The sequence below is a fragment of the Diceros bicornis genome, chromosome 14 (assembly GCF_020826845.1).
Source record: "Diceros bicornis minor isolate mBicDic1 chromosome 14, mDicBic1.mat.cur, whole genome shotgun sequence".
NCBI classification, from domain to species: domain Eukaryota; kingdom Metazoa; phylum Chordata; class Mammalia; order Perissodactyla; family Rhinocerotidae; genus Diceros; species Diceros bicornis.
In genome coordinates, this window is record NC_080753.1 from 28,776,166 (window position 1) to 28,791,536 (window position 15,371).

Below are 15,371 nucleotides of genomic sequence, written 5' to 3' on the forward strand. Positions count from 1 at the left end.
AGACTGTCAAAACATTATGTGAGTATATAAGACTAATCAGTATAGTAATAACTACCAAGCACTGCTGCTAGGCTACAATTGAATCAACTGAAAAGCATTATTCATGGCAGAAGCGTCTTGCAGGAACTAACCTAATCACTACATGTTGTTTCCATGAAGCCCAAAGAACAACCCACGACAACCAATTGTCAAAATCCCAACTCATCACATACAGAAAGGTTTCCAAAATAAATCTTGCAACAGTGGACAAAAGCAAGCATCACGCAAAGTGACTGAATGTTTATGGAAGAGATATCAACTTTTAAAGTAGTGAACAAGCGAGTGGGAGAAAAATGTAGATGAGCATATCTTAAGTCAAATCCAAAAGGGGCATTAATGGATAGCCACGTAATTTCCACAGTATTTGTCTCTGGAAAGCTACATTTCAGTAAAGACATGCCTATTATTGTCAGCGTTCATAACACCTCAATAAATGTGTGAAGGTTTGACTTAAGAACAGCTGAAAGCTATCTAGTTCTCCCATTTTTAAAAAAGAATTAAGCAAGTAGGACTTTATTAGGCTAAAGGCTGAAAAAATGATTTCATGGCCCGATACAAATCTTTTTTTTTTTTTTGAGGAAGATTGGTCCTAAACTAACATCTGTTGCCAATCTTCCTTGTCCTTTTTTCTCCCCAAAGCCCCAGTACATAGTTGTATACCCTAGTTGTAAGTCCTTCTAGTTCTTCTACGTGGGACGCTGCCTCAGCACGGCTTGATAAGCAGTGAGTAGGTCCATGCTCAGGATCCGAACCGGCAAACCCCGGTCCGACGAAGCAGAACGCGCAAACTTAATCGCTACACCACCGGGCCAGCCCCATGCCTAATACAAATCTTGATTTTCACTTTTCTTGTGAAGATAGTCTCCTTTAAATTTAATCAAATATAAAGAGCATAAATCACCATTTCTCAAAGTAACTCTTATAAGTAAAATTGTCCTGTACCAGCAAAAAAGCAGAATCTACAATAAGTGGTTTTCAGTACTCTAGACAGTGCCCCTTCTAGAGCCTCATTTATTAAGCACTTCCTGGATAACACCCAATTGTCAAGACTCCTCCCTTACCACTTTTCTTTTTTAATGCGTAATACAATCAGAACAAACCTATGTAGAAAAAAATCTCTTCTATATCTATAGATGGGCATCTTAACTACCACCAGCCCTATTTGATAAAGCAATTACCAAAAGGCAAAAAAACATTTCCATATCTAAACAAAGTATTTAAAATAATCACTAGGATTGACAATTTGTAACCACAAGCCTCTGAAACACACCCAATGATCCTAGGGACTCACCACAGTCTGTTCTCAACACAGCAGAAGACAGAGCGCATCTTTAAAAGTAAACATCACATCATGTCACTCCTCTCCTCAAATGCTTCCCATTTCATTTAGAGTAAAGACAAAAGCCCCTTCAAAGCCAATAAAGCCCTGCATAATCCAGTACGCTGCCCCAGTTATCTCTGACTTCATCATCTACTTCTCTTCCCTGCTCTCACTCAGCTCCACACTGGCCTCCTTACTCCAGCCACACAGGCCCCCTTGCTGCAATACCAATACACATGCAGTCTTCCACCTCAGGACCTTTGCATTGGCTGCTCCTTCTGCCTGGACTGCTCGTCCCCCAGATATCCATGGGTCTGATTCCTCAACTCCTTCAAATTTTTGCTCAAAATTCACTTTCTCAATTTACTTAAAATTGCATCCCCCCCCTGCTCTCACACTCCTAATTCCCTTTCCCTACTCTACCTTTTCTTTTCATCCACAGCATTATTGCCTGCTAACATACTAATTTCCCTTTTTATACGCTCATTGTTTATTGTCATCTATCTATACGATGTTTGAGGAGGGCAGGGTTCTTTTCTGTTCCCTGTAGTATCTAAAGTACCTAGAACAGCGTCTGGCAGATATAAAGCACTCACTTACTACTGAAATGAATTGAATGACCCAGGACAACTCATATAGCATTACTAGTAAGATCAGGCAAGGGCACATCTTATTGAAATACTCACACCAAAGACCTCATCTGGTAAGCAGACCAGATTGTTCTAATGTAAAGGGTAAAAGTACCATTCAGCAGCCAGGTAGGCAGCTTAGCCAGCATATTTCACAACAGACTATTCTCCACTTTTGAAGCAAAGATTACTGAAAGGTGCCCTCTACCTTACCTGCATCAACCAAATCAGACTCAATGTTCTACCATATGGTCTACATTACAGGATAAAAACGAAAAGCTAGTCAAAAGAGAATGCCCTGGGCATATTACCAGACAACTAGATCATCCATCAGTTATAAACAAGATAGCACAAGGTTATTCATTCAATCATTCCATCAACAAATATTTACTGTTGAGCACTGCGGCTGCAACAGTGTAAAAGACAGATATAGAATTTAGGTGAGAGCAAGGCATATATATGACTTATTTGATTTATCTAGAATAAATTTTAACCTCTACACTCCATCCATAAGCATCTGTTTTTTGGACACAGTTACCTTCTTTAAAGGCTTTCCTCCACTAAGCTCCTCTCATCTCCTGAGATCACTTAACACGCTTAACACACTTAACACCTTAGACATTATAAATCTGACTTTGTCCTTCATTTGTTTTAGGTAAGTGGAAGGCTAACCTAGGTGACTGTCTGCCTTTCACTAAAGGCAGCTTTCACTAAAACAATGGCTGCTGACTGACCTTGTTGGAGGTCCTCTGCTAGATCACAGCAGATTTCAAAACTCCACTTCCCTTCCCTCTTCAAGAACTAATGAGCAGAGATAAGGAACTTGGATGTAAGAAACCTGGGACGGGAAGTTGTAAAATAAGGGGAAAAGGGGCAGAAAATAGTGGGGAGAGATTTCCACTTAATCCATGACAATTCAGTTTCCCTGAAATTTGAGGAAATAGTTCCCACTAAGAGTCCGAAAACTCTCCATTGCCTACTAAGCTTGATCAGAGGACCGCTCCAGTTAAGAAAAGGCAACACTGTAGTAGCACGAAGTTACAGCTTACTCTAGGGTTAGTTTCTTATGCTGGCTATCTAAAATTTTTGGATTTCTATTGGTAACTAAACATTTGCAGCATGCATATGCACATATATGCCACCTCCTGCCAAATATTACCACCAAGGAGCCAACAGAAATGTCCAAATGATCTCCAATCATTTAAAAGATCTAGATATATTTTTACAAAGTTCTGCCATCTGTACAACCACATCATATGGCAGTCAAGAACAACTTGGTATACTCATCTTTTAACTCTACATTTTCCAGACACCATCTCTATCTGGCAGATTCAGTAACTGTACATTGTTCCCAATGATCAAGTCTCTACCTATTGTTCCTTTCTCCAAAGTATAGTCTTACAAATGAAGTATGTAGGATGCCTATGAACCAAGAAATTCATTAAAACTTGAATTGTATAATAAATGAAAAGTGCTAACTGAGACATAAAAGCACAAATACACATAACACATGATTAAATGTCAGCTGTAAATATGAAAAGTAATTAGAGATTTTGTTAATTAGCACAGAAAATTCATGTTCAGAATACAGCCTGCTCTAAACCCGGCAGCCCACAGAACCACTCTAGCCTTCAGTGCGTTTGATCTGGCCAGAACAGCGGGTTTTTGGTTGCTTGTTTTGTTTTAATGTGAATTTGAATGCTTTTAGGAAGTGCGGGTATTCTGTTTTACCAGAGACTCCACTACTCCCACTTGTATAACACTGAGCCTCATTTAATTTATTTGTCTGGCCCTAAAGGTATGTAAATATGCAAACCCTGCAATTGTAGGTGAAGATGTTTAGCTCTTATGCAAATTCTGAAATGACTTTGGAAAACACTGAAATAATCATAGTCCTGGACAAACACTAATTTTTTTCAGTAATACAAACATCATAAAAGGTAAACAACGAAAAATTTTTCTAAAGGCAACCTTAGGTTCATATTCTATTTTCAGAGATTCTCTGAGATTGAAAACACTTCAGAAGTCAACCACCCCAATTTTCATCATTTTACAGGGACGTTAACTGGCGCCCAGAGAGGCCAAGTGACTTTGTCCAAGGTCATACAGCCAATTGATAACTTGGTTACAAAAGCGTTTTGAATTTATCTCCTCTAATAAGATTTTTATTTCATCAATGGGAAAGACTAGTGTTTCTAATTATTCTGAGCCTATTCCAACACTCCAATCAGCAAGCATTCAACATGTAGTACTGAGATTTGCTCCCAAGAGATGAATTCAGTTCTTGTTTATAGAGAATCAGAACCCAACTTATACAATGTTGTATGTCAATTATATCTCAATAAAGCTAGAAATAAAGAAAGAGTCAGAGCCCAGCTACAGTTAAGTAGAAAGAACAGATTCTTGCTCAGCAGCCATGGTATTTGTTGAATGAATAAAGAAATAAATGCAACTTTAATTCAGTGGGTGTGCTTGTAGTCAGTGGATAAAGGAGCCAAAGGCATGACAATGGCTAAAACTTAACCTTTCAAATAGACATCAGCCTTAAATAAGGTCTTTTCATACAGGAAGAACAGGTTCATAATCTGTTCCATAATGCCTGATTAAGCCAAAATACATTTGCCCAGGTCAGCAAATCATCAACTTTTTTGTTAAATAAATCCATCCTAATTATACCTAAAATTTTGGGATATAGCTCAGATCTGACTCAAATATTTTCCAAAAAAATTCACAAACACATTACTTCAGCATTTCTTCCACATTTAGGCAGAATATCAAAAAGTATCATTCTTAGGGCAGTGAAAATACACCGTACGATATCATAATGATGATATGTCATTATACATTTGTCCAAACCCATAGAATGTACAACACTAAGAGCGAACCCTAAGGTAAATTTTGGACTTTGGATGACTATAATGTGTCACTGTAGGTTTATCCTTGGTAAAAAATGTACCATTCCAGTGAGTGATGTTGACAATGGGGGAAGCTATGCATGTGTGGGGGTAGAGGAGTATACTGGAAATCCCTGTACCTCCCTTTCAATTTTGTTGTAAACCTAAAACTGCTGTAAAAAAAATAGTCTTTAAAAATATAGTAATTAATTAAAAAAAAAAAATTCTGTAATATTCTTTTTTCCAAGCATAGCCTACAGCACGGCTCAACAACTTGCAACACACATGCCCCTGCCTGGGTAGCATCCAGTAATCTTTGGAAGACTCCACATTCGAGTGCCAAGCAGGGATACAGGAAACACAGCTGTTCTTAGTTATTGCCTATCTTTTCCTTTGCTTGCTTCTTAAACTTTCATTAGCAGGATCAAGGTTAATGTGGGTGGGAGTTCATGTACTTGGACCAGATTCTCCTCTCTCATCTTCTATTCTCAGCCATATCATGTTCCAACTAAGTTCAAATAGTGGGAAAATTTTTTTGCTACTTTCCCTCCTTCTCTTTCCATTTCATATTCTATGTTTCTTTTCCATTTTTTCTTTCCCCCTTTCATTAGACAGAATGTACAAGCCCAAACATATCCCTTGTTCTCTGGGAAAGGAGCAAATGGCGCTTGCACTCAGCCCAGGATAAGTGTAGGAGAAGCTGAACCCAGGATAACGGTGCGGAGAAACCGGCTGAGTTCAGCACTGGGGACGACGGGGAGCAGAGGTTAAGGAAGAGCAGCCATGATCTGCAGTTCTGCTTTGACTTTCATAATAGTCACCCTGTCCAGTTAGGAATGCCAAAATTTCAACAGGACAAAATGCATAACTCTGAATTTAAGGGGTTCCTTCTCTCTTATGGTATCAGATCTGTGAACCGGGGATGGGAAGGAGGTGTGCTAATTCAGATTTTGGGAAAGCTACAACAGAGAGCTCACACATGCACAAGAACACCTGCTGAAATCTGTCTTGCATTCACACAGGTGCAACCTGGGCATGTGAGGGCATTAATGCCTCATGGAGCAACCCTTGCCCATGGGGTCAGGAGCCAGTGGATAAATGCTCCCCACCTGAGGTGCATTCTGTACAGCTTCCTAGAAGATCTTGGCAGTTTTCAGCCCAGTTGCCGACAATGGTGAACAACTTAACAACATATCCTTGCAGTAGCTTTCTCTCCTTCCCTGTTTCATTCTCCCTAGCCCCCCACTACTGGTTCCTGAGACTCTGAGGCTCTGCTTTCCAGGGGCGTCCCATGCTAAAACAAGAGAGATGGTCACAAAACTGGGAGAATTAGCACTATTCATCAGCTTTCCCAACATGCAAGGCCCGCCCCTTTTCCCAGTGCAGAAATCCAATACCTCAAGGATCAGCATGAAGTTCTCGTACGATTTCCCACACACAACTGGGATAAGAGAGAGGGAAGAATCTGCATGGAACCAGGGCTCCATTACATTTCCTGACGTAAAAGTAGTGATATAAAGGTGTCCCTTTAAAAGCCGTATAGCAATTTGAGAACAAAAACCATAGTTAAAACTCCCTATACTCTTCTCCATGGAACTCTTGGAAGGACTCACCACTGACTCTTCAAATGGGGCACGATGTGCCTGAAACAATGAAAATACTAATGTATACCACCTATAATATACATCTTCTGTATCCATCCCCACCCCTCAGAAGGGTTGGGTGATAAGAATGAAGAATCTTTTTTTTTTATTGATGTTTTAATAGTTTATAACATTGTGAAATCTATGGTTGTACATTTTTGTTTGTCCATCACCATACACGTTTCCCTTCACCCCTTGCGCCCACCCCCTACCCTCATTGCCCCTGGTAACCACACTACAGTTTTCTCTGTCCATGTGTTGGTTTATATTCCACATATGAGTGAGATCATACAGTGTTTGTCTTTCTCTTTCTGGCTTATTTCACTTAACATAATACCCTCCAGGCCCACCCATGTTGTTGCAAATCGGACGATTTTGTCTTTTTTTATGGCTGAGTAGTATTCCATTGTATATATATACCACACTTGGAATGAAGAATCTTTTGAAGTCTGTATACTGCTAAATGGTTCAGGAATAGAAATGGGCTGCTAATCCTCATCCTCTAGCTGAGGCGGGAAAATGCAGAAGATTTACTCACACATCATTGAATTCCTCCAGAGATCTTGCAGGTGTAAAAACATCCAACAGACCAATCACCTATAAGAAACACAAAAATCAAACAGTGGATAAATACTGAACTTACCATAGTAGCCATCAGGTCTTAATCGTTTTAATAGGAATTAGTTCTAAATCCCACTATTTCAGTTCAATAACATCACAACACCACATACTTAATAACTCCAACTTATTTTCTACACAAATTATGCTTTTGTTTTTTACTTGTTGATGTCACTTCTCATAATAACCTATTTTACTATTAAAAATCTTCATCTCTTTAGAATTTGGTCACATACAGCCATTAGTTTATCAGAAAGCAAAAAGATTTAGGGCTCTGGACTTACATATGCACTAATAGTCTAATGATTAACAAACAGAAAAAAGTCACACTTCTACAGCTGTTATTTTTCTTTTTTAAACATTATTATTATTCCATGAAAATTTTTCTTGTTACTATATAGTCTTCAAAATTGACATTTTTTATTTTATTTTTGCTGGGAAAGATTGGCCCTAAGCTAACATCTGTTGCCAATCTTCCTCCTCTTTTTTGTTTTCTCCTCCCCAGAGCCCCAGTACACAGTTGTATATTCTAGTTGTAGGTCCTTCTACTTCTTTTATGTGAGCCGCTGCCACAGCATGACTACTGACAGACGAGTGGTGTGTTCCCCAGGCAGCTGAAGTGGAGCATGCCAACTTGAACCACTAGGCCATCAGGGCTGGCTCCAAATTGACATTTTTAAAGCCCCAAAACAATCTCTCAGTATATTCTTGTTATTATTCTTAATATTAAGATAATTTTCTTAATCATTATCAGGTATTTAGATCAGACTACTTAACAATGAAGGGGAAAAAAAACTCTATCGTTATATAAGGATAAAGCAAAGAGCTACTTAATACTCAGTAATCCATGGTCTTTGAGTGGTTTTTCTAGTCATGAACTTATACTGATCTATCCACATATACCATCTCTCACCCCACCCTACAGTTCCTCCTAAAATCCAGACCACTCATTTCTACAAAGTTAGGCACTGAGAAGGCAAACAAGAAATATAATTCATTTATAACGTGCCCAGCCAGATTTAAGAGTATCTAGAAATGAAACAAATGAAAACTAAATGGCCTTCATGAAACTGACCCATGACTGTGGCCTTGTTGGCATGTTGCTTTAACCAACCAAGTTAAACAAACAGCTCTAAAAGTAAAATATACCAATGTTCAAAATATTATCATGAAAAAGAGCACTTCTAATCAGAATGTTACTCCATTCACCCAAATATCAGACTTTTAAAAGCAGTTTCAATTATACAGCCTGAACCCAAAAGGGAAACGAAAAAAAAGGTCTTGGAATTCAAGAATAGCTTTTCAAGTCTTTGCATCTTATTCCAAAGGAAAGACACCGATCCTCAGATCCTTACCCAGACAACAGTATACAAGAAAACCAAAATTACCTATAATTGAACTACCCATTAAAACTATCATTAACATTTTGAGATACTTCCTTTGATTTTTCTGATGTACATAAATTAAATTGGGGTTATACTAAGCATACAGTTTTATATCCTGCCTTGTCACTTAACATATAATGACTATTCTCACGTCCTTAAATATTTTTCAATAACATGCTCTATCATTTATATATACCATAATTTAACCAATGTCCTATCTTTGGACATTTACAGAACATCGTGTGTGTGTGTGTATTTTGCACATCTTGTATTTTCTTCCAGACAGAGACTAAATTTTAGGAAATAGAATTACAGGATCAAAGGACACCAATATATTTAAAGATCTTAATATTGTCCAAGTGTCCTCTATAAAGATAAGGCCAACTTGCATTCCCACCAATAGTGTATCCGTGACCTTATAATAACTCTGAATAGTGCTTTAAATTTAAGTCAAATTCACCTGTCCCAATATTTTCTAATCACTGATTCTTGTTAGCTGAGATGCTCCATCTCCTCAATACAATAAGAAAAGTTTAAAACAATTTACATTGTTTTACTTTGTATTTCAATTGTGACTGTGAAAATCACCCTCAGATCAAAATAAAATTAAACCACTAAAGATCCAAGATTATTCATTCAAGAGTTACCTCAAAGACAGTAAAACAAAACAAGTCTAAAACATTTTGAAATAAAAGCTCCAATTTCAATTTGAAAACGTAACAGGCATTTTGGCATCAAACAGCTTTAAGTTTGAACCCCACAATCAGTTTGAGACTTCCTGGATCTACGAGCTTAAGTCTTTTTCATTCCAATAACCCCAGCACTTGGAATAGTGCCTGGCACACAGCAATTCAATTAGTATTTGTTAAATAAATGAAAAAAAAAAAAATGTATCTTTTTCTGAGCCTCATTTTCCTCATAAGAAAGACACAGGGATTTCATTGCTTATTTTCACAGCACCGTGGGGAAGAGTAAGCAGACAATGGATCTGAAGGTGCCTAGCACAAAGGACTGACCTCTGTGGATCACCAAAATAAGTGGTGATCACAAGCTTTAGAGTTTTATAAAGAATTACAAAATACAAATCACAGAAACAGACTATTTAAGCACCTACTTCCAGTAACAAAATCTGAGATATACAGCTAAACCAAATTATTCAGATGATTAAAAAGCATGGCTGCAAGAAGCACAATGAACTAATTTGGAAAAAATAATAAAGCATACTAGTAAATGCCCTACCAAATTCTAATTTCCTTTAAAAGGGATACATTTTATGAGATTAAAAATACCCATGTTACATCAAAGTATTTTAAATTTTTTTGTGGGCTTTTACAAATATCCCTTCTCTATTAACTGTATTTATGGAGTATTAATATAAGGAAAATACAGTAAAACAAAAGTTTCCTAGCATTAAAATAGATCTGGGGAACATTTTAGGAATATTCCATAATCTATTCATTTCTCACTTCTTAAATGGAAATTTCCATTAATTCAAGTCAAATTTTAGCCTATTTCCTACTCCTTCTGCCATTATATGATTTCAGACACTTAAAAGTAACCTAGGAATCAAATATTTAGAGAAGACATTTACAATACAAATAATCAGCAAATATCTCTGATGACTGTCCTACAATGGTCTAAAAGCTGACAGACAGAAGTAATACATTTTTATTAAACTGGCACAGACTCAAACACTTTAACTCAGTAACCAAAGACAATATTTAATGTATTTATCTAAAAGAAGCACACCAAAGCAACCACTTGGTCTACCATGGTAAGGTTAAATCTAAGGCTCCCAAATAAAATTTATAAAAGAATTCCCTCAAACATTTTTAAATTTGAAAATGGAAAGATCTCCAGGCCCTTAACTGGGCAGCCTTTGAAGTACCTACCCAGACAGCAAAAGGATGCAGCTAGCAGGTTGCTTCCCTTTAATCTTTCCTTAGAGCAGGTATTAATGAGATCAAGGTTGCAAGTTCAACTAGGAATGAGCCAGCTAACCTTGTTCAGAGAATAACTCTTAGAGTCACAGAGCACATCCTCTAGCTCCTGTCACCCATCTGATAAATGTGTATCTGTTATTCATTATTAGTACTCAAGGAAATAAGATGAACTATGGATTGTGAGTCAGAGGTATTTTTGTGTAAAAGATCACATGTGCGTTCCAGTACCTAAAAACTCTATTTGTTACCAATACTTACCTAAAATTTTCAAGAGTTTTAAGCCGCTGCTGTTGTCTTTGGAGTCCTGGCAGCTAGCTAAAAATTGGCCAAAACAGTCATTTAAAAAAAAAGAAAGAGGAAGAGGAAGATGAAGGAGAGGAATTCCTCTTAAGATCCTCGATTAAACCTGGAAGTCTTGGTTCTTTACCGGGTGAAACTACTTTTACATTGTAAGCACCTAACAAGTGTTTGTAGAATAGGCTGAAATTCAGGGATTTTTCTACATTGAGTCAGTTTCTTAGCCCTTCTCATTCTTCCTTCAAACATTTGCCAACAGAATAGAGAACTATAAAACACTCAGCCATATGCCTTCTTTTGTTCCAACAACAAATCACCCATACCTAAGTATAGGTGACCCTCTACACTGATACTGCTAAAACCTAAACATCTTAATACAAAATAGACGAACTGCTATTAAGCAAGCTGCTTAGAAAACAACTTCTCTAAATTAAAATCCTGTTTTCCTAATACTGTCAGTCCCCTTTTTTTAAAGAGTTTTGTAGCCTTTCCTAAATTAGAACAATCGTATTCCATCACTGTGGCCTCTTCATTTCTCCAAATACAGAACAGCCCAAATGTAACCAACCCAATATCATAAGATACACTTTGAAGTCTCTCATTACAGAAAATTAAAGCATGAAAACTAAATAAGGTTGTTTCTTATGATCACCAGAAAAGCCAAGACATGGATTCAGATTATGCAAAATAATTTTTGCCATAAACGTTGGCTTAAATTGTTTATGAAGAAAAGCAGAACAATAAAGTATAGCACTGGTCATCTTCTAAACCAGATGGTCTTAAATTAGCATAGGCAACATCACTGGAATCCCGGGGCCTCCTGGAGGTGCTCTGAGGTTCCATAAATGTTTGGCTTTCATTCCATTTTCAAAGTATTCTTTATGTTTAAAAGGCTATGACAATGTCTCTCACATTTATTAACGTGTAACGAAAAACAGCATACAAGCTCAACTGTGTTAAAAAACCAAATGTAAACGCATCAGTCAAGCTGCCAGGCCACCTTGATTTTATGCAGACCTTGGAATAAAGCTTCTCTTGCCAGCTTTTTCCACATATCTCAACTTCTTGTAAACACGTCACTGATTAGGAAGGCCGTAGCTCTGCATTGAGCCTTTAAAAACTTAGGTTTGCACATGGATGCCGATATAAAATTAGACCTAGGAATAGAGGTTATCTGCGGGAAACAGGATTTTCTCAACAGTACGCAACTAAAATAAAACATGAAAATAAATAGGAAGCCGCAGCTGTGACTACAATAGCATCCATAATCTGACTTCGATTTTAAATCTCAATGCTCTCAATTTGGAAGAAATCTGTACTTTGCGAAACAAATGTATATTAATAAAGTATCACTTATCTGTGATTTTTTCTCTTACTATGGAGAAAAAAGTCCAATTATTAAAACAGAAAAAGTTTGAATAGCCAAGTAATAAATTTACAGATTGTGAATTTTTTCAAATCAATAGGATCAAATGACTCTAAAATCTCTATGGCCATTTTTTCCACAATGCTACAAATTTTCCAGTTACTTTCATACAGCAATCACATAAATTCTTTTTAACTTGATTTTGAAATTCAGGAAAATAAGTGTCCTAAGTCAATTGTTTTTTCACTTTCAGTTAATATTCCAATTGCACCCATTTATTTACCATATTAGGATTTTTAAGCACTCCTTTGCAGGATGGCATTGTTCTCAAATGTCCAAATTGACAGAAAAGAAAAAGTTATATTTAACTTAAACAATGTCTTTGTCACATTTATTAAAATACCTGAATCTGGAAAAGCTGTCTTTTGAAGATGATTAAAAAGAAAAATTATAATTTTTTTTTTGTGTGTGTGAGGAGATCAGCCCTGGGCTAACATCTGCCAATCCTCCTCTTTTTTTTCTTGCTGAGGAAGACTGGCCCCGGGCTAACATCCGTGCCCATCTTCCTCCACTTTATATGGGACGCGAGTCGCCACAGCATGGCCTGCCAAGCAGTGCATCAGTGTGCGCCTGGGATGGGAACTGGCAAACCCCGGGCCGCCGCAGCAGAGCACGCGCAGCCAACTGCTTGCGCCACTGGGCCGGCCCCCAGAAAAATTATAATATTAAATTATACATAAAATAATAGCCATCTTTGACAAGACAGTCAGTAAGCCTAAGGCACTCTTCTTCAAAACTTCTTCACTGAAATAACCCATAATAATGCAAAATAGTCATGGACACCCATATTCTGATAATATAGCCTTAAGTAAGTCAGGAAAAGAATACAAAATTTCTTTATAATATTTTCTGTTAAAAATCCTTGTGGGGGCCGGCCCGGTGGCACAAGCGGTTAAGTGCACGCGCTCCACTGCGGCGGCCCGGGGTTCGCAGGTTTGGATCCTGGGCGTGCACCGACGCACCAGTTGGCAAGCCAGGCTGTGGTGGCGTCCCATATAAAGTAGAGGAAGTTGGGCACGGATGTTAGCCCAGGGCCAGTCTTCCTCAGTGAAAAAAAGAGGATTGGTAGATGTTAGCTCAGGGCCAATCTTCCTCACCAAAACAAACAAACAAAAAAATCCTTGTGAATTTTGTGTTGTACCTCAGAATACACCCTTTTTATTTTTTTGTGAGCAAGATCAGCCTTGAGCTAACATCCGATGCCAATCCTCCTTTTTTTTTTTTTTTTTGCTGAGGAAGATTGGTCCTGAGCTACCACCCATGCCCATCTTCCTCTACTTTATATGGGACACCACCACAGCATGGCGTGACAAGTGGTGTGTTGGTGTGTGCCCAGGATCTGAACCCGCGAACCCCGGGCTGCCGAAGCGGAGCGTGCGCACTTAACCACTTGCACCACCAGGCCAACCCCAGAATATATCCTTTTTTATTTAAAAAAATTTTTTAATGCTTTCCCTCTAAAAATCCTTGAGTAAAACTTGAACTCCAGGAAGATGTACCAATTTCACTGCAAAGCTTTGAGTAGCTACCTGACATAATGCAGTGGTCACTAACACCCCAGTACGAGAAGCACAGTCCAAAGTTTGACATACTCTAATGTATTTCCATTTGCAGTAATTAAAACACAATTTTTTCCAGTCTATTCAAGAGCAGAATTTATTCTTCCTTGAATGAATAACTTACATTTTCGTGTTTCATGTGTTTAAGTAACCGCAGTTCTCTGTAGGTTCTTTTGGCATGAATAATGGACTGAAATGGTCTGGATAGCTTCTTCACTGCCACACGTAACCCAGTTTTTGTGTCAAAAGCAGCACTAAGGGAAAAAAAAACATAAAAACCATCATTAAATGTGCTCTAAATACTTCAAAATTAGTATTTACAAGCGTATTTCATTTCCGAATTAAATGGGTCTATAACAAAATAGAAAAAAAGTATAAAGGTAAAAACTAAAATGACCTATAATTCCACTATCCAAAGTAATCTTCTGATATTATTTTAGTGTTTCCTTCTCATCTTTTTCTCTATGCATCTAAATCAGGGGTCAGCAAACTTTTTCCATGAAGGGCCAGACAGCAAATATTTTAGATTTTGTGATGCTTGGGGTCTCGTTCACAACTACTCAACTCTGCAGTTATATTTGGAAAGCAGCCAGACAGTAAATTTAAAAATGGATGTGGCTGCATCCAATGAAATAAAACAAAAACAGGCAGCCACCTGATCTAGATGAGCCGATAGATTGATATACAAAGAGCTGGATTCTGCCTGTCTTATCTGCCTAGGCCTCACTGTCACCTTGCCACCATATGCTGCCTGAGCAGAGTAGAGGTCTCAGAAACCACCATGTTTTCAGGACAATGAAAATTTGGCACAAACATTTCTTGAGCACCTACAAAGTATTTGCCACTTTTTAGAAGTTGAGATACAGTAGGGAACAAGTCAACAAATCCCCGCCCTCAGGGGATGGGGGGAGAGAGGAAGAGCAGAATAATAAAATAATTTCAAATAGTGATGAATGCTACGACTAAATAAAACAGAATAATGGGACAAAGAGTGACAGAAAGCCAGTGGAGTTACGCTACTTTAGCTAGGATGCCTGAGGAAGTACATTTGAGCTGAGACAACTGAATGATGAGAAAGTAGCAACCACGTCAAGATATAGGGAAAAAGAGCTTCAAGCAGAAGAAAAAATAATATTCTTCACATTTAATGAGTCTTTACTGCATACCAGGAACTGTTCTAAGCCCTTTACATTAATTTTTTTAATCCCCAACACCCCTTTGAAGTAGGTACTATTATCATTCCCCCGTTTACAAATAAGGAAACTGAAGCACAGAGGTTAAATAACTCGCCCACGGTCACAAAGCTAGAAAGTGGCAGAGCGGCGAGTCTGGATCCAGAGCTCGTGCTGTTAACCACTTTGCTATGCCACCTCTCAGAAGAGCGAGTGCAAACAAAGGGAAAAAGAAACAGAAGTAGAAAAAATATGGCATGCTGGAGTGACAGAGAGGAAGACGGCCTGCATAGGTGGAGCACAGAGAGCAAAGGGAGAGAAGACAAGAATGAGGTCAGAGACACAGCCAGAGGCTTGATCCTGTAGGACATGTACAGCAGAAAACTTGAAGTGTATTTTAATTATTTTTAGAGACTGGGCTAATTCAATCATGCCTCATCCTCCA

General features: G+C 38.0%; 1 protein-coding gene across 3 annotated transcripts in view; it reads right to left on the bottom strand.

Moving 5' to 3' along the window:
- The window catches only part of MAPK14 (mitogen-activated protein kinase 14), a 72,152-nt gene that overhangs the window by 32,167 nt on the left and 24,614 nt on the right, over positions 1–15,371 (bottom strand). For all 3 annotated transcript variants that reach the window (XM_058554502.1, XM_058554501.1, XM_058554503.1), the window contains exons 2-3: positions 13,879–14,008; positions 7,065–7,123 (exon numbers count right to left, since the gene is read on the bottom strand). In XM_058554502.1, the coding sequence (XP_058410485.1) occupies positions 7,065–7,123; positions 13,879–14,008 (189 nt within the window). The remainder of the gene's footprint in view (positions 1–7,064; positions 7,124–13,878; positions 14,009–15,371) is intronic.